Source organism: Triturus cristatus, chromosome 3_1 (genome assembly GCF_964204655.1).
Source record: "Triturus cristatus chromosome 3_1, aTriCri1.1, whole genome shotgun sequence".
NCBI lineage: Eukaryota > Metazoa > Chordata > Amphibia > Caudata > Salamandridae > Triturus > Triturus cristatus.
Genome location: NC_140583.1, coordinates 15,714,677 through 15,739,904, shown reverse-complemented (window position 1 = coordinate 15,739,904; position 25,228 = coordinate 15,714,677). Strand labels below are relative to the sequence as shown.

General features: G+C 48.6%; 1 protein-coding gene across 23 annotated transcripts in view; it reads left to right on the top strand.

The window, feature by feature from the left end:
• The window catches only part of MADD (MAP kinase activating death domain), a 987,832-nt gene that overhangs the window by 905,746 nt on the left and 56,858 nt on the right, over nucleotides 1-25,228 (top strand). For all 23 annotated transcript variants that reach the window (XM_085646575.1, XM_085646564.1, XM_085646561.1 and 20 more), the window contains one exon: nucleotides 20,272-20,318. In XM_085646575.1, coding sequence (XP_085502701.1) covers nucleotides 20,272-20,318 — 47 coding nt within the window. The remainder of the gene's footprint in view (nucleotides 1-20,271; nucleotides 20,319-25,228) is intronic.

The window sequence follows — 25,228 nt, the reverse complement described above, 5'->3', positions numbered from 1 at the left end:
GTAAGGGGCCGATATAAAACAGTTCATATCAAATCTGGATGGGTGAGCAAATATGCAGTAAAAGGGTCTCCGAAATCCTTGGGACTTGAGGCTTCAGGTAGTTCTTCAGCATAGACCTCCAATTGACGCCTATAATGAAAGTAAATCACTGACCCATTTTTTCACAGATGGGGTGGTTTTCACTCCCCAACATAACGCGACAGCTCTTTTGACAAACAGGGTGGAAATAGCAACAATTTGTCTATTCCAGGGCTTTAGTTTTTCACATACCCAAGCAAGCAGAGTTCAGGCGTGCAGGTCACCGGTTCCAGCACGATATCAGTGAGCACACTCACCACCGTGGACCAAAGTGCAAAGATGCCGGCGCACATCCAGGCCACATGCAGGAAATCGGCGTCCGCATGGCCGCACCGAACACGATTAGCAGACTCACGCAGACCATACTTACTAAGTTGCAGTGGGGTGTAATATAGTTGATGTGAGTATTTAAAGTGGGTGATGTGGAGATTACAATTCGCCGTAAGGCGACCAGTTGGCTCCAGCAAGTTTTCCAAATGTCCAGTGTAAGAACGGGCCCCAGCGCAGTCTGCCATCTAGGATAGGAAGGTTGTTCCCCAAGTGCCCGCTCACGGAGGGAGGCTTTATATAATTTGGTGATTAGTCCCTTACGCTCCTCCCCCTCAGCATAGCCTGCATTGCCAATAGAGTCGTAGGTTTATCCAGGTAATCCGGGTAAATGGTTCTAACAGCTTGCCGGACTCTGACATATGTAAAACTGAACATGAATCCACGCGCTGCAGTCCCCTGTACCTCTTGCAGTGACCTCAACCGACCCCGCTTATACAGATCCCCCATCCCGAGATACCCACAGCTGCCAGCTCACGGAGGGCAGGTTTCCCCCTTGCCGCAGAAATGTCAGGGTGCGAAGCCAGTGGCAGCAGTGGGGCATATAGATACGAGAGCCGCGCCCTTTATGCAAGCATCCTCCAAGCCCATGAAGTACATAGCACAGGATTAATTTCAGTTCTAGGGCCTCCCGATCCCCAAAAAAGGGTCGCTGCCTGCAGGGGCATTGGGAGAACAGCATCAGATTCGATAGCAAGATAAGGTTAAAACCGTTGAGGAAAATGCCAATAGTGTGCTAAATGCGCCTGGCGCACAAATAGGGTAGTCGGAGGTCAGGAGCCTCAAAGCCACCCCGGTCAAACAGCTGTGCCAACACATCCCAACTACATTTAGGCTTCTCCCCATCCCATACAAATGTAAGGATTGCGGATTGGAGCGTCTGAAACTTCGCCATATTCAACTTGATTGGAATGTTAACAAAAAAATAAAGCAACTTCGGTAAGAAGGCCATTTTTACAACTGCAATCCGATCTGCGAGGGAAAGGGGCAAGCGAGCCCACTGCTCCGCCTGTTCAGTAATGCGCGAAATAGCCAGGCCATAGTTCTCAGATATCACCCTAATGGGGTCTCTGTGCAGCCACACCCCAAGGTATCGCACAGGATCATGAGTCCACGTCAGCGGGAAATCCAGCTCCATATCCCTAGTACCAGCTGTCAGCGGAAACACCACCGACTTTGCCCAGTTAATACCGAGGCCCGAATATCGCTCAAATTTGACATATTCCCGTAGCAATTTTGTAAAAAAGTAGCAGGGTCCCGACATATCGTCGGCATATAAGGAAACCACAAGTGGTCTCTGCTGAAATCGTAATGCCGCAGCTGCATGCCTTTTTAGGCCAGAGGCTCTAGCGCAAGCGAAAAAAGCATTGGCGACAGGGGGCATCCCTGCCGCGTGCCCCTGCCTATAGGGAACGCCGAGGACACCCAACCATTGACCTCACACGAGCAACTGGCTCAGTGTACAGTACTCTAAGCCATAGAAGAAAAAACGGGTGTAGACATATTCTAGTTAAAACCGTGAACATGAAATCCCAGTGGAGGGAGTCAAAAGCTTTTGCTGCATCAAGCAGCACTGCCACCGCCGAAAGTCTGGGTCGAAATAGTGCAACGTAAAGAACACAGTACGCAGGTTATGTATAGCAGAGCGTGCAGCTACAAAGCCTGACTGGTCAGGCAAAACCAGGAGAGGGATCAACGGTTGTAGCCTAGTGGCAATCATCTTCGCCAGGACCTTGGCGTCTATATTAATGATTGAGAGAGGTCTATAGGATTCACAACGATTGGCGGACTTATCTGGTTTCAACAAGGTTATCAGCAAGGCCTCTTTAAGGGTAGGCGGAAGTTTCCCCTCCTCGTAAGCCTCCGCAAACACAGCCAGCAGCCTAGGGGCGAGATCATCCACGTAGGCCTTATATAATTCCCTGGAAAGCCCGTCCATACCAGCTGCCTTGCAGGTAGGCAATGACATATTAGCCAATTTGACGTCTTCAACATCAAAAGGCTGCATTAAGTATTCCCTGTGCGTGTTTGAAAGCCACCCTAATGTAACGTCTTCAAGATAGGAATCTATCTCTGCAATCGACGGATCATCCCTGGCCGCATAGAGTGTGGTGTAAAACTTCAAAACTATATCGCTAATTTCGGGAGTTGAGTAGTGTGTATCTCCGTCCTCATCTAAGAGTCCCTTAATACACTCTTGACTACGTGGTGCTGCCAATTTCTGCGCCAGGGATCGGCTAGGGCGACCCCCCTCCCCATAATAGTGAACCGTGCTGCGCCTGGGGCGGTACAACATTTCCTTATGAACGGTTTCAATATGTTCAGCGACGAGGTCTCTTATCTTAGCTAACGTGTGTGGGGAGGGATTCCTCTCTTACTCACGCTCAAGTGTAGAGACATCAGACGCCAGTTTATTTATTCTGCGTCGAAGATCTCGTAACACTCCAGACTGCGCTCCTATGCACGTCCCGCGGATAGTCACTTTAAACGCCTCCCACAGCACTCCTGCGCTCTCAACCGAGCCTCACCAATAGTGTGTTCAAAAACCAAAGTTTACTGAAGTTAATTCAGTAGGCTGAAGCCTCCATGTATAAGGTGGTCGCTCACACGTGGGTATCCGCAATTCAAGAACCACTGGAGAGTGGTCCGAAAGTCTACGAGCCACGTGTCTGACCCTCACCGTCCAGGTACAGACAGCCTCGGAGACAAGCCAAGAATTTATGCAGGACCAAGTCCCATGTACCGAGGAGACAAACGTGCTTTTGCGGTCCCCCGGGTGTTGGAGACGCAAAACATCATGTAGTTGACCAGCATCCAATATCCCTAATATAGCGACTCCACTGCCTGCTTAAGCCTCCCTGAGCCACTGCTGGCCCTATCTAAGGTTACATCTAGACAAACATTTAAATCACCCCCACAAATTATCTCAGCCAGAGGAAACCCAGAAATTCGGCTCCACACATCCAAAAAGGAGGACGGTTCGTCAGTATTTGGTCCGTACACATTAACCAACAACACACTCATGCCACCCAATTGCCCATACACAATCGCCACTCGCCCATGCTCATCCATGTGAGTCTTATTCGTAGTGAAGGGGACCCCTTTTTTAACAAGGGTCAGCACACCCCTCGAATAGGTGAAATATGAAGGCGCAACTCTCGCACCTGCCCACCGCGTACCAACTTTATGCGCTGATTCCGTAGTGAGGTGCGTCTCCTGGAGTAAGGCCACTTGCACCTCTAGTCTATCCAATAGTGCCAGAACAGACCTTATCTTTTTCGGAGAATTGAGTCCGCGCATTGTATGAATACCAGCGCTATACATCATGTCATGCATATCTAAAGCGCCATAACTGATATTTACAACAAATATACAGACTAAATACGACAGCAGCCTGCACCATCGAATCTCCCATACCCAACCCCCCACCCACTTCAGCATCCCAAACTTTGCCAAAGCCGTCCCAATTCAACGGAACCCACCCGCAACAAAAACAAGCAAAACAAATTTGCATTTGGGGTACACCCATTCAGGGAACGCAAAGTTCTACTAGCCTTCCAACCAGTGGGAAGTGGCCGAGCAATTCTAGTACCTATACCAAAGTATCAAATCCAATCCACAACAGCGCGCATTTTAACTTGAGCACAACATCTTTTCGAAGTGAGATAATCCCCATCAATAAACAACCACCCATACAGAATCGTACACATATTACATCCCTGAGTGAGCAATACAATTACAATATCAGTAACAAGGATCACGTCCATATATCAATCCTCTTCATCATGAGGTGTGCTGGACTCACGCCGCTTGCGTTTCAGTTGTTTAGCATGCTCGAGGGCAGCCTTAGGGTTAGAGAAAATGTTTGAGTCACCATCTGGCCCTGTGCGCAGATGTGCGGGATATAGCATGGCGTATGGAACCCCTTCAGATTGTAGGAATTTTTTAACTCCACTAAATTCCTTTCTAGCAGATTGCACAGCCACCGTGAAATCAGGGAAAAAAGCCAAAGTATTGCCCTGGTGTTCGATAGTCCCCTTGTCCCTGGCTAAACGCAAGACAGTGTCACGGTCTCTGTAGTTCAAGAGTCTTGCTATAATGGGATGGGGAGTGGTGCCTGGAGCCGGTCTCACCGCGAGAGGCGATTAGCCCGCTCAACTTTGAACATGTGGGATAGGTGCTCAGGACCAAAGATATCTTTAATAAGGTTCTCAATGTAAGTCTCCATTCTCCCCACGCTAGTGGACACCGGCAGCTCAATTAACCGGATGTTGTTGCGCCGGGATCGCGCTTCTAAATCCTCATTCTTGGCTCGGATGATGGACAACACCTTTTCCATATTAAGCGTCTTGCCGGATACCTCACTCAGCCCATCCTCTGTTGCAGAGACATGTTGCTCAACTTCCCCCATACAAGCATTTTGTTTCTCGAGTTGTGCAGATAGATGATCCAGTCGATGGTTCACAGCCGCCATCGTGCCCTCGATAGAGGGAAGGCTGCGCTGCATTGCTAGTAGAGTGGCTTCCAGAGTGGTGGGGTTATCCCCATGAGCGTCCGCCTCCGAGTCTGAGGCAGCCTTCTATGAGGACTTAGAAAGTTTTCGAGCCTCAAACGTGAGGCGAGTTTGTGTCTTGTCCGTCCTCCCCATAGCAGACACAAGTGGGTGCACCAATGCATCTATCAGGCAAGACATAGAGGTGTAAAAGCGTGCTCTGAACAGCCCTGTGACTAATAGCAGGAGGTTTGCCACAAGGAAGGAGCTTTGTGAAAATTAGAAAGGGTACGCCAAATACAAGCGCCAGCGATATTGGGCCCACAACAGGCCAGAGGTACCCAGAGGTTTTCCACAAAGCGGTACCCAGTCTCAGGCCACACCGCAAGCGTCAACAGTGCACATATGAAGGGGAACACCAATATCGTACTTTTGGGGATCAGCGTAAAGCGCAGTCCCAATGTTCAAGTCCATGCAATCCCCACAGGCTACCCGGCAGCCGAATCCGGCAGCTAGCTGTTCAGACACCCCCCTTACCAGGGACAACAGCCAGGTGCAGGCAAACAAGGATGACAGGGGCTCAGCTTCCCAGCAGCAACAGGAGGCCCAGCAGTGGTACTGGCGATGTGGCAGCAGTAGGCAGTGCGGCGGCCCAACCTCACGCGGCGTGTAGAGCCAGCAGCCCCGCTGCACGCACAACCCCAAAAACCCAAGCAGCAGCTCGCAGAGCGCGGCGCCCACCCAGGGCCCCCACCTGCCTCCGCAGCTACGGGCCCCAAAGGCGCCGCACCCCACTCACCAGTGGAAAAGTGTGGTTCAATGGTTAGAGCAGCAGACCCTGATGCAGAGGTCTGGTCCGGGACCAGGGTTCAATTCCCGCCTCGGCGGCTCTTGGATTCAATTTCCCCGGACCTGATCATTCTCGCCTCGGTGCCTATTCTAATCGTGGGTCCCACTGTGCAACTCTGGGCAATAACTTGCTTAATCTCCACAACGGCCCCCACAGCGCTAGGATGCCTGGCTTCACCTTGGGGGTGCTCTGGAGTGGACATCTCACAGGAAAACCAGGAAGGGTTCCACAGCGGTATGAATTCAGCGCTACGAGACCCCTGGGTAGAAGTGCGCTATATAAGTACAAATACATTTACATTTACATTTACCACCGCCGGCCTCGGTAACAGCGCGATAGGCAGCCAGGTGGCGTCAGCAGGTCCAACGCACCAGGGACACAGTCTGTAGGACTCGGGCCTCCGCTCCGCAATTCGAACTCCCACCGCCGAGGCCTGAAGGAGCACGCCTGCCTCTACTTCAGTCCTGCTTTGCCATCTGATGTGTAGGAAGCCATAGCAGAACACAGCTATACTGTAGGGCGCAGCGATCACACAGCGGCTCAGAAGTGGTCGGCGGGCGCCATTTTGTGAGCACTCGCCGAGCAATCTACCATCTGTGTTTTTCGGTGCTGCAGTGGTCGAAAGCTCCGAAACTCGCTCCCAGCAGTTGCAGTAGGGCAACACAGCACTGCGCAATCCAGGTTGGGGAGCGAAGCTTCAATTTTAGGCAGATAATGGACGGATTGTGGCCCGGCCGGGCAGAGCACCACTAGGGTGCGGCCATGTCGCCGTGCGCCCTCTAGCGCCCCACCCTCCCACTTACGCTTTGTTACGGGCTTTATGGTGGAGCGGCCTGCTATTGTGTTTAGTGCATGAAGACCTGTCGAGTCTGTGATATGTGCTGAGGGATATTTCACATGTACATTCATCTTAAGATGTGAAGCTTTCAGGCTGCATTCATTCTGTTAAGTCATTTTGAGGCATGTTCTCAATTACGACTCTTCCTTACTAATGATTTTTTCAAAACTCCCTCCTCGTTGATTCAGCGTGGTGTGGATAAAGCAGCCAATCTCCGTGTTGCTTCAGTGATTGACTGTAGGAGCTCCTGTGACCTTACTTGTGATGGGTGCTCACCTTGCGAATAGTTCCTGGGTGTAAGACTGGATCCTAAAACTTTACAGCACTTCTGCATGGTGCTAGGTGGCATTGTGCAGCTCCGCGACAGTGTTCAGCTCTGGAAGCGACTAACAGAGTGGCATATAAGAACTGCCCATGCCTGCTGGCATCAGAGCCTCTTTTTATGCACCTTCAGATGCAGATCCAGAGTTTCTCTCTGACCATACTCTTTGGATAAAGTTTCTCCAAAGTGCAAGAAAATTTCACCCCCTAAAACCACAATATTTAAACTGTGCAGGGACTAGCACAAACAGATGTCTGTGATGGATTTTCCTGAAATCTGTTTATGGTGCACCAGACAAAGTCCAAAGGAATTCCCATTCCTGCTCCCAAAGTCCTTCTCATAGCAGATAGTCATTTTAGTCGAACTTGTCGGTTAAGTCCAAGAAAAAGCTCAAAAAACCCAAGTGGGAATCTGCCTCTTCCGTCCACTCTAAAACTCCAGAGATGGTGCAATTGCATCACCGTGCTTCATGGTCACTCTCACAATCACCATTGAGGCCAATTCCAGTTGATTCCACCTCACTTCAGAGTTTCTATTGCATTTACATTGCAGCAAACCCCTTCAGGGAGGCGATGCATTGTATATCTGACACCATACTGTCTCCGATCTCTGGCGTGCATTCATGCCCCAATGATCTACAGGAGCCTCCTGTTCCACATCCACTGGCGGGTCTGCCCTCAGGGAAGTCTGTGGCCCTGGACCCATATCGGGTCCAGAACTGGCTCCATCACTGCTCTGGTTCCGGCAGCATTCCCTGCTATGGTTCCGGCAGCATTCCCTGCTCTGGTTCCGGCAGCATCCCCTGCACTGGTTCCGGCAGCATCCCCTGCACTGGTTCCGGCAGCATCCCCTGCACTGGTTCCGGCAGCATCCCCTGCACTGGTTCCGGCAGCATCCCCTGTACTGGTTCCGGCAGCATCCCCTGCACTGGTTCCGGCAGCATCCCCTGCACTGGTTCCGGCAGCATCCCCTGCACTGGTTCCGGCAGCATCCCCTGCACTGGTTCCGGCAGCATCCCCTGCACTGGTTCCGGCAGCATCCCCTGCACTGGTTCCGGCAGCATCCCCTGCACTGGTTCCGGCAGCATCCCCTGCTCTGGTTCCGGCAGCATCCCCTGCTCTGGTTCCGGCAGCATCCCCTGCTCTGGTTCCGGCAGCATCCCCTGCTCTGGTTCCGGCAGCATCCCCTGCTCTGGTTCCGGCAGCATCCCCTGCTCTGGTTCCGGCAGCATCCCCTGCTCTGGTTCCGGCAGCATCCCCTGCACTGGTTCCGGCAGCATCCCCTGCACTGGTTCCGGCAGCATCCCCTGCACTGGTTCCGGCAGCATCCCCTGCACTGGTTCCGGCAGCATCCCCTGCACTGGTTCCGGCAGCATCCCCTGCACTGGTTCCGGCAGCATCCCCTGCTCTGGTTCCGGCAGCATCCCCTGCTCTGGTTCCGGCAGCATCCCCTGCTCTGGTTCCGGCAGCATCCCCTGCACTGGTTCCGGCAGCATCCCCTGCACTGGTTCCGGCAGCATCCCCTGCACTGGTTCCGGCAGCATCCCCTGCACTGGTTCCGGCAGCATCCCCTGCTCTGGTTCTGGCAGCATCCCCTGCACTGGTTCCGGCAGCATCCCCTGTACTGGTTCTGCTCGCATTCATCCTGGATGAGGAAGGCGCAGCTCTAGTACCCTCCGACTTGGAGCTGAATATGCCACAACCTCTACCATAGTCACGCCAATCCAGTTGGCAATACGTCGGTTCTAATACCTTGCCTTTCCCACATGGAATGGCCTGAACTTTACACCGTAATTTTGGCATGGCTTCAGATAATGAACACAGCGGGGACTATTATCTTCCCATATATGCTGAGATCCAGCATAAAGAGCATCAGGATGCCCGTAGGGTTGACCCTTTACCTGGTACTGGCCTTGTGTCTCCTTCGAGTCCTGTCGCAGAGGATAGCACCTCTTTCCCTGTTGTGATGCAAAGGGCAGCTGAAGTGTTGGAATTACAGTTGGCCAACATGGAAGTGAAAACAAACGTACTAACAGAAGTTATGTAACCTGGCCAGGCTCTCACAGAGCCATTGCTACCATTCTACTAGTCACTTACCGACACACTGTTGGGCACCTGGGCTAAGCCCTGTTCAGTCAGGGCTGCCAGCAATTGACAGGTGGCTCATCGCCATCACCCTGCTGCTGCAATCCTTCCACCTTAGTACAGCATCCGACTCCAGAAAGTCTGGCGGTACAGGCTTCCACCTACAAGGTCAACTGGAATAACTTCCCTACCACTCCACTTGACTGGGAGTCAACAAGAATAGACATATTTAGCAAGCAAATGTTCTCCTTCTCGAGCAGTGCTCAATGATCAGTGAATGCCAGCTACCTCCTCTGGCAATACTCCCATGCCCTGTGGACACAGTGGCTCAAATTGTATTGGCTATTCCATACAACCTTTAGGCGTCCGCATTGCTACTAACCTTGCAATAAGATAAGGCCTAGACACAACTAATTGCGTAGAACGTGCCATGGGTATCAGTGTGGCTCTTCAGTGCCACGCCTGAATGAGGTCTGCGGGCTTCTGCGGGATGACATGCTGTTTGACGCATCTCGCCATTTAGGTGACTAAATGGACTCGGCCTTGAAACGTTTCAAGGAGAAGGAGAGCAGAGCCACATCACATTCATTAGCTCTTTGTGCTCCCATAAGGCAGTTGTAAGCACAGTTTTCGCCCACCCCATGGCTACGGTCGAGATTTCCCAATTTGTCACCGCTAAACTCTTCCTCAAGTTTAACAGTCTTTTTAGCCCTTTTGTCCAATTCTGAGAAAATGAGGACAGAATGGATAACGTGTGGCTCAGCCCCCCACTTCTCCAGCGCCTGCAGCCGCAAAACTGTTTAGTGCATCCTTGCAAGCACACAACTACCATGTTGGAGGCAGGATCCAATATTCCCCCCAAAGGTAGCAGGCCATCATGACCGACAAGTGTGTCTTTGTTCTTCCATTTCTTGCTACTCAGCTGCATCATCCACCACCTTTAAGGCGGCTGAGGGAGGACCATCTGTTCATCTTAGAGCAGAAAGCGCAGGCCCGTTTGGCCAAGGGGGCCATGAGGGGCTTCCAGCCTCGGAAGTAGGACTTCATCCTATTTTAGATGTTCACCCTCTCAACGCCTTCCTGAGGAAGAACAAATTCAAGATACTCACGCTAGCCCAAGTCCTGTCTGCCCTAGACCCTGGAGACTAGATGGTGGATTTGGACCAGCAAGATGCTTATTTTCACATCCCTGTCTTGCAGGTGCACAATCGCAACCTGCCGTTTACCGTGAGTCAGGAGCATTTTCATTTTGCAGTGATCACCTTTTACCTCATCAGTCCTCCTTGTGTGTTCACAAGTAATTGGGTTGTCGCAGCACATCTTTGGAGGTCGGTGTCAGGGCTTAGGCCTCTTGTTCCATATCCTGAGACCGGAGGCAGGCATTGTGCTAGTGCACGTCATGTTTAAGGATGTCTGCTCTTTGCAGACGATCTCTTACTGCTTCCAAGTGTGCACAAATACACTATCTTTTGACTCATCCCCTCCTTTAGTAAAAATGACGTGTCCGGAACAAGTCTTTGCATGGCTTACTATGGTATTCCCCCCCTCCCCCCCCCCCTCTTTTTTGTGAGCTGCTGTAGAACTTGCTACATTGTTTCCCGCTCGTCTTCTGCAGTGATTTCCGGATCGCGTTACTTGTGCCTATGTAGCAGTTATTTTCCCCCGTGAGCGCATATTAGGGTTTTGCTCCCGTATTTGTGCCGTACTTTCTAACCGCACTTCCGCTCAGCTGGATTTAATCGCTGAGGCGGATTAGTGTGGTCCATACTCCGAGGCTCATTTCACTCTCCCCGCCCGCAGCTCCTATTTTTACCGGCTGCAGAGTTCTAAGCCTCCCGGAGAGATTTCGCCCTTTCCTCTCCTGTGCTCTCCCATATTCGTTACAGCTCAACACTGTTTCGTTTCTTGGGATCTCCTGGCAGACACTTGTGCCCGCTTAACCTGTGTCCTACCTTCACCTTTACGGAAGGGTGCTCCTTTTTTTTCTTTGACATTTCCTGAAGAGGACTCTACTAACGCTGCTCAACCATTGTGATACACCACTGTGAGGAACTCTCTTATCGTTTTGTGCTGAGTTGCCCTATGGTTATAGGACGGACTACTTTTATATTATTTTCATGACTCTGTCAAAGTCAGGCACAAGACTCCTGCAGCTTCAAAAGGAGTGACGGTAACTCCTCCATCTTTTCCTCAAGGAATCCTTGGAAACTCTTTTGGCTGGTAAGTGGATTTCCTTTCTTGAATTTGACATGCATTACCACTGCCTTATGGGATAATTAGCCCCATGGTATTTATTGCTAATAGGTCTTCCGATTTTTTTAAAACCAATACTGTGTCCTGTCTTTCTGCAAGAGAGTTACCAGTTCCTCAAGCTGGGGAAGAGTGGTGGTCACTCTATGAATTATTCCCCCAACTCTTCGGTGGCAGTAATCTGTTAAGGACTCTTTTCAATATTCCTACAGACACTGTTTTTGGGGAGTGTGGGGAATGCATCTTCATTCCTGTGGAATCTAATCATCATACAGGCTCGTTTGTGGCCCAACAGTCTTCCCCTACCTCAATGACTGGGGGTCAAAGGCGGACTTGCCCCAGGAGAGTCACCAGCCACCTCCAGACAACAGTCAAACTCCTAACATCATGTGAGTGCACTATCAGTACGCTAAAGTTTCCCCAGACTCTTTTGGAGTCACTCCCTTTCAACTGAGCCATTCTGGATGTGGTGCAGTTTCGTGACATTCCCCTAAAATGGAAAGTCCAGGACATCTGGGCTAGGATTCCAATGTTTGAGCCTGTAGCCTGGATCTCAGTGTGGTTGACTCTGAGGCTGTTGAGGTTGTTGGCCTTCACCAACCTGCTTGTGACACGTGTCAGATGTCACACGTTGGCTCTGCAGTAAGGCCTCAAATCCAAGTGGGCACAACATCGGGGAAATCTGTCATATTCTATCCAGAGTCTGCAAAGGATCTGTAATGGTGGCTACTGGACCGTGATTGAGTCAGTGGCAAGCCCCTCTCTTTACCCCACCCAGAGCTGACAGTGGTCACAAATGCAGCACTACTGGGTTTGGGAGGCCATCTTGGATAGGTGGAGATCAGAGGCTGCTGGTCTCTGGTAGAGACCCACCTCCACAACAGTTTGTTGGAGTTGAGAGTAATTTGCTTAGCATTGACTGCCCTCCTGCCTACTCTCAAAGGAGGGCTGAAGCAGGTGCTTCCGTACAATACCACCACCATGTGGTACTGAAGCAAGGGGGGTCATCTTCCAGCAATGGCGTGAAGTCTCGACCTTGACATCAATGCACAACATCAGCCCTTCTTCACATGGGAGTTTCAAAAGCGACTCTTGCTCAGAGACTCTCTCAGTCTAGAGTGGAGTTCATGGCTCCTGTAGGTCTTTCCACCACTGCCTCTCCTACCTGAGTTCTGAAGATGAGGGACAACCAAGCCCAAGTCATCCTAGTGCCACCGGACTGGGTACCTGGAACTTCTGGTCATGAGCAGCTGTTTGCTGATCAAGCTACTGCTTCAGGTGCATCTTCTGTCGCAGTAACATGGCATTGCAACTGGGCCTGCTCTCTTTGCATCTCCATGCTTGGAATTTGAACAGCAACAGTTGATCTTCTTCAGATTGCACCCTGAGCTCATTAATGTCATCTTAGCGGTGAGATGTCCTTTCGAAAAATCAATGTATGCCAGTCCATTTATGGATTGGTGCGGCACCCGACCAATTGACCCATTACAGGCAAAATTGTCTGAAGTTTTATTGTTTGTTCTTTCCCTAGCCCAACAAGGACTTGCTTTGGGCACGGTTAGAGCTATTTATCTGCGCTTTCGGGTTTCTTACGGTTACCAAATCAGCCTTCATTATTCAGATCACCCCTTGTGCCGACATGCTTGAAAGGTTTGAAACATTTGTTTCCACAAAAACCTTGGTCACTCCATTTCATGTTAAGCAGAGTACCGCCCTTCTGGCTTTCTTTGTTCCACCTTATCAATCTTAGGAGGAAGAGGGATTTATATTGTTTGTACTAAGGAGTATTAAGTAAACTATCAGCTCTTTGTAGGGTTCTCCAGAGCAAAGATGGGCAAGGCAGTGCTAAAATGAACCATCTCTCAATAGATTGTTCTCTACAAAACGATCGGTTATGCACGGGCAAAGAAGCAGCATACAGAAGGCGTGCGTGTTCACTCTACCTGAGCCAAAGCTGCTACTGCTACCTTAGCATGCAAAGTGCTTGCCTAGACATCTGTCCGATGGACATGTTGCCGTCAGCACTCACGTTCACAAAGCACTACTGCCTCGACAGCCAGGTCCGTCCAGAGGGGCTTTTGCCCACTCAGTCCCGCAGGTCTTTCTAGTACAAGCCAGTTCACAAGCCCACTACTGTAAGAGGTAGTACTGTGGTTTATTTTGTCAAGATGAGGAATGTGTGGTTAGAAGTGTCTATCAGAAGAACAAGTTACTTATCTTTGGTAGCTATTTTTTTCTCACGGATAAACCACAGATTCCTCCGTGACCCTCCCACCTCCAAGTTCTGTGAACTGAACTATTTTCCCTTCAAAAAAGGTCCCAGTATAGAGATCTATACACTGGTTATGCCAATGGCGATGAGCTCTGTATCTGAGGAAGCAAACAGGTTAATGAGAAGCTGACGTCAGCACGTATGAGTTTAGAGGCGGTTCTTCTCGTCCGGTCTCGAGTGGACAATTTCTGCATGGGGCTGCATGATGTCCGCTTGTGGCGCTCAGGACAGCTGCTCTAAAAGTTTACGGATCCAATTTGACGCCTTGGATTATTCACAAGGTGAAGAATCCACGGTTATTTGGAATATCTACCAGAAAGATAGCTATTGAAGGTAAGTAACTTAATACAGGATTTATGTTGACCAACTCTTTTTTTGATTTGTCTTTAAAATGTAAAGTTTTTTGCAAGGGCATATAAATGTCATAAACAACGTTCTTCATGCTACAGTTAGTGAAGACTTTACGTTGGAATTTAACATTTTCTTGTGTCCCTTTTGATTCCGCATTTATGTGATGTAAGCATCATTGTAACTGATCTTGTGTAGATGGGCTATTCCTCTAAGATCTCTGATGCTTGTTTGTCCTGAGGGTGACAATGGTATATCCCTTAGACATTCTAAGATGTTCAATATATGCCATTTGTTTCAGAATTATTTTTTAAGTTCTTTGGTGCTGATCTCATTCTTCTCAGATAGTGTTTCCCTCAGTACAAACCATGCTTTCTTTCTGCTGTTGAGACATTTCTTTGGTCACCCTCGTTCTTTGAGCCTCTGGATAAAGTTATCTGAATGATTGAAGTAATCTTCTTTTGCGGTACAGTTGCTTCTGATATGAAGCAATTGTCCAGGAGGGAGATTGTCCTGTAAACTGCTCAGAAGGCAACCTCTTCAATGGAGGAGTTTAAATCTATGGGTTTAATGTTCACTGACGAAGTTAGGCTGGCTTGGTCTTTTTCCATCTATTTATCCAGGTGATTCATTGTGGTCTATCTGTATGTACTGAATTTGGTGTGTGTTGGGTGGTGATACAGCCAGTATGTGAAGTCATATGTGTTTCTTTGGTCTCAGTCCACCTGCAGAAAATATAATTACATTGCGTACTGAACCACACTGTGCCTTAACAACGTGGTCCAAACCGCAAATTCGTCTCTACAACTCATTCCTTTACCATGCAAGTCATTACAACAATTTGTCTTAAGGAAAGCATTGATGTTGGACTTGAAGTCCAACACTTTCCCTGCTGCTGCGCAGCCTGGAGTTGGAATAGTAAGTTATACTATTCCAAAGTCCAGCGCTTCCCTAAGGCATGTCGTTATAACGTCTTGTGTGGTAAGGAACGGGTTGTAAAGACACGCTCACTGTTCGGACCACATTGTTAAGGCAGGCGTGTTAAATGCCTGCGTGGATCCGACAAACCACCATAATTAATATATCTTCGCCAAGAGGTAACATGAGTCGTAGGGATTGTGGTTATAAATCCAAGTTCTTTATACTGGGCCTTACAGAGAATGGCTATCTCCGGGGCAAACCAACACCCCGTAGCCACTTCCTTGATCTGTTAGTAGTAGTCTCCATGAAATGTTTTTGAATGCTGCTTCAGCCAATTGTACGTTGTAGGGACCTTATGTGTTGTAGTGTGTTGAATAAAGTAGAGTTCTAAATTACATTTTGTGTAGAGAGAACTCTACAGCAGACGTAACCAAAGTCTGTTGCTTATGTTCAGAAATTAGGCCCTCTACTTCTTTAATGATGTCAGCTGTATACTGAACATAGGACTGTATTTCAAGGTCAATAGTTTCAGAAAAACATCCATGTATTTATAGGTTGGCTTTAACCGAGACTCGCATCCAGATGTTTGTTCAAGTTTTTATGGCATTTAGGAAGCAGAAATAATGTTCATGTGCTTAATCTCCTGTCCCCATCCACACAGGCTGCGCAATTGGCAAATAGAAAAAATCCTCGAGTAATCTAGAGATATTGGTAGTATAGGGTAAGAAGCACACAGATGCCCTATTTGTGTGCCTTTCCTTATTCCAGCATGCTCTGCTTTTGTTGACATTTGCAAATCCTTTTTCACCCCAGCCTTTTTGAACATTTTCAAGTAAAATTTCACCAGTATTCAAGTAAGTAGAGCTGCACAAGACTTAATTGTTATGGTGCTTTCCATTTCTGTTACAGACTTCTAGCTGCAGATTCCGCCCCTTTTGAATATTTACTGGCGTCAGACTGAATCCAAAAACTTTCCAGCAGTCCCTTGCTGCCCCGGTGGGTTGCGCCGTGTGGCTCCGCACTGACACCTTTCCTGTCCGGAAATGATATGCTTAGCCTATATAGGCGCTATTCCCATACGCTGATGTTGGTTCTTTCTTTCCACACCACCGTACTCTTATTTGGAGCTTACTCTCATCTCTCAGACACTTACCTCAAATGTTTTCAACAATTCAGTGTTCAAGGGATGTCACCCTCCTCCCCCCCCACAAAATGACACGGTTTTAGCCCTGTAGGCACTGTTGCAAATAAATGTCTGTGGCTACTCCCCATCAGCTATGCCTTTGGTGACTAGAGTCGAGCCACAACTCCAAAGCCTACAGTGACTGCATCGATGAACCCGAAGGCCACCTTGGACCACAAGGCGAAACTTTACATCGCCAACCACGGACAGACAGCTTGACAAGACTGATCGAAGTTGCGATCCAAGTCCAACATTGAGTTGCTATCCAATTCCCTCTTGAGGAGTCACTGATGCCACTCCTCAGGCCTACTTTCATTGCTATCCAAATCATCCAGTAAGACCAAAAAGAATCACAAGAAATTGTAGCGGGTCTCGGTACTCTCTTGCCACTCGCATTTGCCTGAGCAGGCAGGGTAAGGCGCCATGGCTTTCGATCTCGTACCTAGGGTCGCCCGACTATAGAGCCAATCCCACAATAGGTTCAGGCACAACTTGAGTTTCTGGGAACATCTTACACTCCACAACAGATCTAAGAGGTCCATGCAGCCTTATCCTGGCTCTACCGATCCTTGCTGAGTTCCTATGGGTTGCCTTTGGGCTCCTAGGAGCAGAGAGGCCTCCATCTGGAGTACCCCAAATTGGTTTGCCCTCTGCGCCAATTGGACCCTCCGAACCCGTCACAACACCTCAGGCTCTGGTCCAGACCCCGCCTCCAACACCACAGAAAATGCCTTTCCCTAGGACTTTGACGAAGGTACTGAATCCATCGACCTCGGATGAGGAGATACCCAGAGTACTCTCCCAAGTCTTCACCAGTCCAACCTCGACTGAAGCTGTGCTCGATGACTGTTCTAGCACCGCTTCCTCCACTTGATCTGCAGCTTCCACAAGAGAGACAACACTCCCTTTTTGGCATGGACTCAAGAATGATTGATACAGATGATGAGCTGCTAGAAGATGGTGGCCTTGAAACCTCACCTGCAAAACCACCCTGGTCCAGCCACTGAAGAATTGATTTCTACGCCAGCCTCTATACTGGATTTCAGTGAGACTGACTCGGAGGCTGCTGGACCTCATGGCCTCCTGCATCCTGCTGGTGATACATGCCTGCTGGCATACGGGGCTCTGCCTTGGAACGTGAAATCCCAGTGAGCAGAGCATCAGGGAAATGTTTCTAAACTACTTCAGATATTGGAGGGAACTGCAAAAGATCTACAGTTGTTGCTGACATACCGGGGTTGGGTCAGCGACGAACCCCTCTCCCTTCCACTCCCAGAACTCAGTGGTGTCAGATGTGTCACTCTTGTGTTGGGGCAGCTGTCTGGGAGAGGTGGAGATCAGAGGACTATGGTAAACAGCGGAATCTCAGCTCCAAATCCACTTGTTAGGCTAGTTCAGGTGTACACAGACAACAACACCAGCATGTGTTACTGCAGCAAACGGGGCTGGATTCGGGTCGTGGACCCTGTGGCAGGGGCCTCTGGACATGGCTGGAGCATCAGTCCATTTTCCTGGTTGTACAACACCTGGCAGCGGGCTCTCTGAAAGGCAAAATTAGATGAACGCAGCTGTCGATGCCTTGTGGATCATGAATGGCGTCTCCATCTGGAGGTGGTGCAAGGTCTCCTCTGGGACTGGCGAAAACCTTGGTTGAATCTATTCTCCACAGACGAGAACGGGTAACGCCAGCACTTCTACACGCTGGAGTTTCCAAGGTGGCTCTTGCTCTGAGGTGCTTTTCATCTGAAGTAAAATGCAGGCCTCCCGGACGCCTTCCCGCTGATACCACTCCTTCCCAGAGTTCTCAAGAAGAACAGGAACAACCGCGCCCAAGTCATTCTTGTGGCTCTGGTTAGGGCCTGGAGAGTATGGTACCTCGAACTCCTGAGCATGAGCATCGGTCCTCTGATCAGATTGCCCCTTCTGAAAGAATCCCCTGTTGCAGCCGCAGGGCAGGGTTCTGGACCTGAACCTACGCACGCTCTGCTTTCCTGCATGGAGATGGAGTGACAGCAGCCGACAGTCTTTTACCACCTTCCTGAAGTCCGCAGCCAGGACTTCAGGAGCCAGGCATTCCTCAGCTAAGACCGTATATGCCTGCTGTTGGGACGAGTTTGTGGCTTGGCAAGACTAGGCTTTGGGCACAGTTAAAGTTCATAAATCTTTGTTTGGTAAAAGCTTTCTCTCTCTGTCTTCAAGAGAACTCTGGCTATATCGTCCTCCTCTGAATCTCTGATTCAAAGGCCAACTTTTGGTTTGCCCTCGACGTATATGTATAGCCAAATATGATGGCCGATGATTCTCTGATTTTGGTCTCCACCATTGGAACAGACTGCTCTTTCATATTCAGTCCTGCTCTGATTTGGCCTGCTTTAAAAAAACAAGAACTACTCAAGACATGGCTTTTCTGAAACCTTTTTAGGTCTCGCCTGACCCAGCGCATGCGCTGGTCTGGCGAGACTTTTTGTGAGGGCTCCAAAAAGTGCTACCAGGCCAGCCTAGAGCTACAGTGCATGTGCGCGCCCGCCGCGCTTTACCGCGATTACTTTCACTTTCGGCCGGTTTGCATAGCCAATAGGTCTCGCTTTTGGGACCTTATAAGTATTTAGTTATGCAACTGTTGCATGGCTAAACACTTATAAGGTCCCAAAGGCGAGACCTGTTGGCTATGCCAATGCTTGTTTTCCTTCTCATGCTCTCTAGCGCCGAGACACCCCTTCAGGGGTGATTCATTCTGCGCTATACTAAATGTCAATAACATAATATGTATTTAAAGTTGATAAAGTGGTTGCCATTAGCTGATAAATGTCAAGTATCTTGGTCAGTTACTTATTTTAACATGGTGATAATCATATCAGATGAATATCAATAAAAAATTTGCTGATTCTCGCTCTCCAAGTGTCTTGTATTTTGAGGCCAGAGCTTTTAATAGTGGAACTTTGAGAGATTTATTTATGCATAAACTCATGCTTATGACACACATATTGGGTTCATCGTTTTAGTAAGAATTACACCTTTGGGATATGCTTTCTTTCTTATGTCTGTTAGTTCTGCTCTAACCCTTGGGATCTCTAAAGGGGCTGTGCACTCTGTTTTGGTTTGTACCTTCAAAGATTGAGTTGCGCAGTAGTGTCTGTTACTATTGCTCATATTATTGAATATAAACATGTTGTATCAGCTGATCGCTCCCCACTGCTCCCGTGCACTCTGTCAGCTCTGTCTATAATCCTCTCACCGGTGTGCACTATATTAACCTGTCCCTCTATGCTCTACCAGTTGCATTTGAAGCCCCGTCACTACCGCTCATATTATTGCATATAAACATGTTGTATCAGCTGATCGCTCCCCACTGCTCCCCTGCACTCTGTCAGCTCTGTCTATAATCCTCTCCCCGTTGTGCACTATATTAACCTGTCTCTCTGTGCTCTACCAGTTGCGTTTGAAGCCCCGTCACTACTGCTCATACACTAGTATATTACTCTGTGCTTTATCCTTTGTAGTACTCTGTGAGTCTGCTGGGTATAAACCCTTTTCATACACTGGGACAGTTTGCAAAGTAACCAACGCTTAATTAATATCCGCCTCATTTAAAACATAGGTTACTATAGGGTCATGGTCACTATATAGTAAAACCTAATGAGCAAAACCTGAATGGAAAGCCTGTAAATCCATTCAGTGAGATAAAACCTCAGTTGGTGAAAGTATGTTACAAAGCGCCCAGAGCTTTAGGGTTGGCACATCTGTCATGCTGTTTTCATGCACAGTGATGGACAGCTGTGTCTGGGATCCCGTTTGGCTGGCTGTGTCTGTCGTCTTATTGCTCTCATGCATCAGTTCTGAAGATGCCCTCGGTCTCTTGGCTGCCTGCTGTGGCAGATGTTGTTGAATGATCCTGTTACATGAGCATCGGCCCATCGTGCCTCATCCCTTTACTGTATTGTGCCGAGGATGTCTGAGCTGGTGGTAGCTAAGCCTATTGACCTTAAATGGGCTGCTCTGTCTTACGTTGTCTTCCTGGTGTCTGATATTGTACAAAGCTGGAGGTGTCTAATCGTGGCTGCCTGGGTGCCGGTGTCTAGTCGCATTGTACTGTGCTGGTGGTGTCCTATCTTCTCTTGCTTGGCTGGTGGAGTCAAATCTTGTCTAAAGGTGTTTGATCGAGTCACTCTCGGATGATGCGATCTCATTTTGCATTTATAATCCGAGGGTGGTGCCCGAGCCTTCCACTCTCTGCATTTCTGCAACTGCAAGTTGAGCATTTCTCGTCTTGTTCACTTATCATTTCCTTCTCTCACTTTGTTTCTAGTTCCTGAAACTAAAGAAGTGGTAAGCCACAAGTACAAGACCCCAATGGTGAGTATCAACCTGACCTTCCCTATGGGATGCATTTGAGTATTGTATGTCTGTGTTTACATGTATGCAGGCTTGCCATGCTCTGTAATATGCTGTATGCTTCTCTCGGGGCTCCTTCGTTTGACTCTGTGCTTACTCACCAAGCACAATGTTAGGAGATCGCCTTCCACTTGTACTTTCTAGTTTTCTACAGGTGTGACTCCCCTTTTCTGCCCTTGACTGGCACCATATGTCAGTTTATTTATAATTGGATTACTAACTTCTAAAGAGCAGTGTTTATGCTTCTAAAGTGCAGTGTTTATGCCTGGGTAGCATAGGGTTGGGATATTTAAAGCAACATAAAGAAGAGAGCACCTTTTAGCAAAAGAGAAAAGTATTCTGTTTTCTGCAGAAAATTAGACCCGAGGGCCAGTGAAAAATTGTTGCACCTCTGAGGACCCAAAACTCAATAGAAGAGGCCGCGGCTTCTTGTGCATTTAATTTGCTGTATCACCAAAAGGTGCTGGTTGTGAGGTCTGAGAGTCCTCTGGACATAAGGGGTCACCAAAATGGAACAAAAAAATGGACCAGTGTGGTGATAAGTAATATGGAGCAAGTATGAAGCCTTGAATTGACAGTGCTATTCGACAGAAGCCAATAACGTTTTGTGTACCCGCTTAACACATGGTCTGAGTATCTGAGGCCTCAGCCTTTCCAGTTTATTTACAGTTCTTCTCAAAGTTTGAGGTAGATGGCCCTGCAGTAATCCGTGTGTGACCGCTACCAGACCCAAACCACTGTGGCATTTAGCAAGAAAGAGGCTTTTGGTTAGATAGGGTACCCACTAGAAAGAGGGTTACAGAAGGTAAATAACTTGTTTTTCTAACTGCAGATTCCATTCTAGATTCTGTTTGCTAGACATGAGTCAGGTGGAGGATACCAACTTAATTTTTAGCCCCCAGTTCCAAAGTCCTTCACACATACATAATGTTTAAAACATTTCAGTTTTTAATTTTGCATTTTGATGCCTATATACTTTATTAATCTGCAAATATTATGCAGTTTTCAAAAGATAACTGACCCTCTGAGTAAATATAATAGCCACAAAGAGTTCCGCGGACCCCAGGTTAAGAACTCCTGCCCTATACCATGTTCAAACAAACACAGCAGTGGCAAGAACTTATCTGAGTGTCCTACCTAAGGTGGTTTCAGATTTCCAGGTGAATGAGACCATTTCTTTTCTAACTTTCTTTCCAAATCTGTAATCCTCAGCGTGAAGCACCATACACAGGCCTAATGGGAAGACAGTAGTGAAATTCTGTTTAACTAAAACATATTAAACAGTCCAAGAGTGTATTTGTAATACATGTTGTTTGAATATTGTTGGCCACCATGAAACAATTTATCTCCACTTAGATAGTTTCTTATATCTTATCGTGGCACCAGTTAGCAAACAAACCTGTGCCTTGCAGGCCTAATGGCCATTCTACGGGTGAAGCAACTACAGTGGGTCTTTTGAGAAATGTACCTCTGAGATATTTGAAGCTGCCACTTGGTCTGTCTATACATTTATGGGACAGTATTCTCTTGAGTCGAGTACCAGGGCAGATTCCCAGATAGGCAAGCTTTCTTCAGGAGCCTTTTTGGGTATTGAGATTGTATTTTTTTCCTTCATTCCTCTACCATGTGTTTGCAACGTGGGCTTTCTCTTCTCTCCTGTGCCTATTGTTATGAACCCCAGTGTACCCCAATATAGGCCAAGGTAGTTGCACAACCTTTTACGTACACTTGTCCTACCATTGTTCTACATAACGGTTCTGGCACTGACCTTTTACATAGATGGGTGCTGAATAAATGTTGTGTGGTTTTCCCCGAAAACTCGCCTCATTTATTATGCATGATGATTCTCAGTATCACAGCAGGATTACCAATTTCTGCATAAGACTCCGTATAAGGGTGTGAGAAGTTGGCCTGGTATATGCTGGTCACTAGTTAAAGTGGCCACCTTGCACCAGTCCAATTCGACTCTTATGGTAGAGAGGTTTAAGACAACCTTTTAAAGAAAGCTATCCTAGTGGTAGCTGTGGAGAGCAGCCTTCAGGCTAAGTCTTTAGAGGAATGTAAAGCATCTTGTTTTACCTTATAATCTATTGAATCACTAAATGAAAGGACACCACACAGGTATATATATCAAATATATATGTATTTATTACTAGACACACTCTAATAATCTCTTTATGAGATTAGAAGTCAAGGACATATGCACAAATCAACATTTCACAACAAATTAAGTACTTATATGGCTGGGGCCCTAGGGGCGTACCAGACCATATACTAAAAAAGAGGTATAAGAAGAACGTCTTGAGAAGGGAGAAGGCCTAAGGTCTTCAGAAGCGCTGGGGCCTCACTAATCCACCCAAGGCAGGTAAGTAAAGGACCCACGGGAGACGCATGCAGTGTGAGAACACAGCCGCGGAGCCCAATAGACTTCAATGGAGCAAGTCGCGGTTGAAATTTTAAAGTTTTAGGATACTTCGGCAGAATCTACAAGCAAGTCACTTACAGGGTAAGTAGTTCTAGAGCCAACACACACAGGAGCACCGGAGTACTCGAGTTACCTCACCCAGGGAAGCCGGGTGCATAGTTGTCTTTTGGTGTGGGGTCGCGGCGTCGTTTTCAGTGGGAGCCAAAGAAGACTTCCTGCTTGTGAAGACAGGAGAAGTGTCCGGTGAAATCCAAAGCTGGATTCTGAAGAAAGAAGACCTGAAAGCAGTGGAGACAGTGTTCAAAGTCACTTGCCAGTGACCCGGGGCCAGGAAGATGGTTGTCCACAGCAGTCAGGTGATTTCAGGTGATCACGGGTGTCCTGACTCTTCAGCCACGAGGTCCAGGGGGCGTCTACGAAAACCAGGAGCTGGATTCGGAGTGACACACGAAGTCTGCAGCTTACTGAGGTGTCGGCAACCGGATTGGAGCCAACAAGCCGTGGCAACAGCAAGTCTCGTGGAATGTGAAGAAAGTCAGCGGTGCAGACCAGCAAGGTCTGAGGGACTCACCTAGCGAGGGTAAGTCAGGGCAGGCCTGGAGCAACCAGGGGAGCCCTTTGGTTCTTTAGAAAAGTCTTCAGGAGACCCACAAGCCAACCGGCAAGGGATCGCGAAGACGCCTCAGGAGGATTCACTTAACAGGAACCCACGGTCACTCGGGACGAGGTAGGCCACTGATTCTCGGTGGAAATCCTGCTGGAGGCTTGGACCACACGTGGTCCAATGCACAAGTTCGTAGAACGTCGTGAAGGGGTTGCACTCGACAATAGTGCACGGTACCCGGGTATTGCTGTTCCTCGTCACTCGTGGGGTCCACTCGCCTCAGCTTTGCTGGAGACTCACGATGACCGTTGAGAAGTCAGGAAATCCACTTCCGGGGCTACAGGGACTTCGGAGTCCGGCGGGAGCAGGAAAGTTAGCGACCGTTAATGCAGGGAAGTCACTCCTTGACTCCAAGGGAGATTCTTCAGTCTTCCAGAGGTAGTGGAATGTCGAAGGTCCAGGATTCTTCTTCAGAGCTTCGTCCAGGGATATCTAGTTTGCAATGGCAAGGGTTCCCTATCTTATACAAAAAGAAAGGGAGGGACTAGCTCTATGACCACTCCTCTGGGAGGGTCAGGGGAGTGGGTGGTTACACCCACTTCCCTTTGTCCAGTTTTGCGCCAGAGCAGGGGCAGATAGCCCCAGAACCGGTTTGAGCTGGCATATGCACAGAGGAGCCTACTGCTCCCCCAGTGGAGGACTTCAAAGCACTCTAGGAGTGCACCCACCCAGCCCCAATACACTAAATCCTGTCTGGAAAGTGGTTACACCACCCTGTGACAGCATGCCTATTGTTGGGCCTCCTCCACTGCGAGTTTCGGTCAACAGCAGGAGAGCAGCCCAGTGTCTGGGCTGGTGGCATCCATTTTGTGATGCCAGGATTTTACCGTGTTTCCACAGTAGGTACATGTCTTCCCCTCTAGAAGGATGGGATCATACTCCCACACCAGTTACTGGTGTGGGGGTATGATTCCAAAGCGTTTGACACCAAACACGACTTTTTTTGATGCAGCCGTCCCAAAGTTAGCATTTACGGCTAGGTTATAATGCACTTAAGAGTATATGGTTTAACCGCATCCACAAACAGCTACAGAGAATAGACTCTGAGGGCTGCAGAGGGGCCCTGCTCAGGCAGAGGCACCCCCTCACATGTAAACCAAGCACCCTGCCCTCAGGATTGATAGGGCCTGCCTTAGGGGTGACTGATAGGCTTATATGTGTGTATATGGTGAGATATAGGGAACCTATACCTCAGTGAGGAGTGGTAACACTACCTCACCCAGGCTGCAGTAGCAGGCCTGTGGTGTCAGATTTAGTCAGCTTCCCAGGGGTGGCATAATACATGCTTCAGCCCCTGGTAGGCCTGTAAAGTACCTATGCCCTTGGTACCTAAGGTACTAGGGGCTCATAAAGTACCACAGTATCCAATCACTAGTGCATCTACTATGCACTCCAAGTTGTTTAGAGAGAACAGAGAGGCTGGGGCCCTGATTAGCAGGGACCCAGCCAGACTATAGCCAGAAACCAGTGTTAACATCAGAAAAAAAGTGGGGGCAACATATGTGCAGATCCTACGCTCCTACACAACCCCCCCCCCCCCAAACACAGGGACACTAAACTAACCTTGACCAGTTGAGTCTTCGTGTTCTAAGTGGAAATACCTTGAGAGTCCATCTGCATTGGCATGTTGGGTCCCAGGTCTATGTTCCACTGTATAGCCCATCCCCTGTAGGGAAATGGACCACCTGAGCAATTTAGGATTTTTACCTTTCATCTGTTTGAGCCATAGGAGGGGCTTGTGGTCAGTCTAAACTATGAAGTGAGTGCCAAACAAGTATGGCC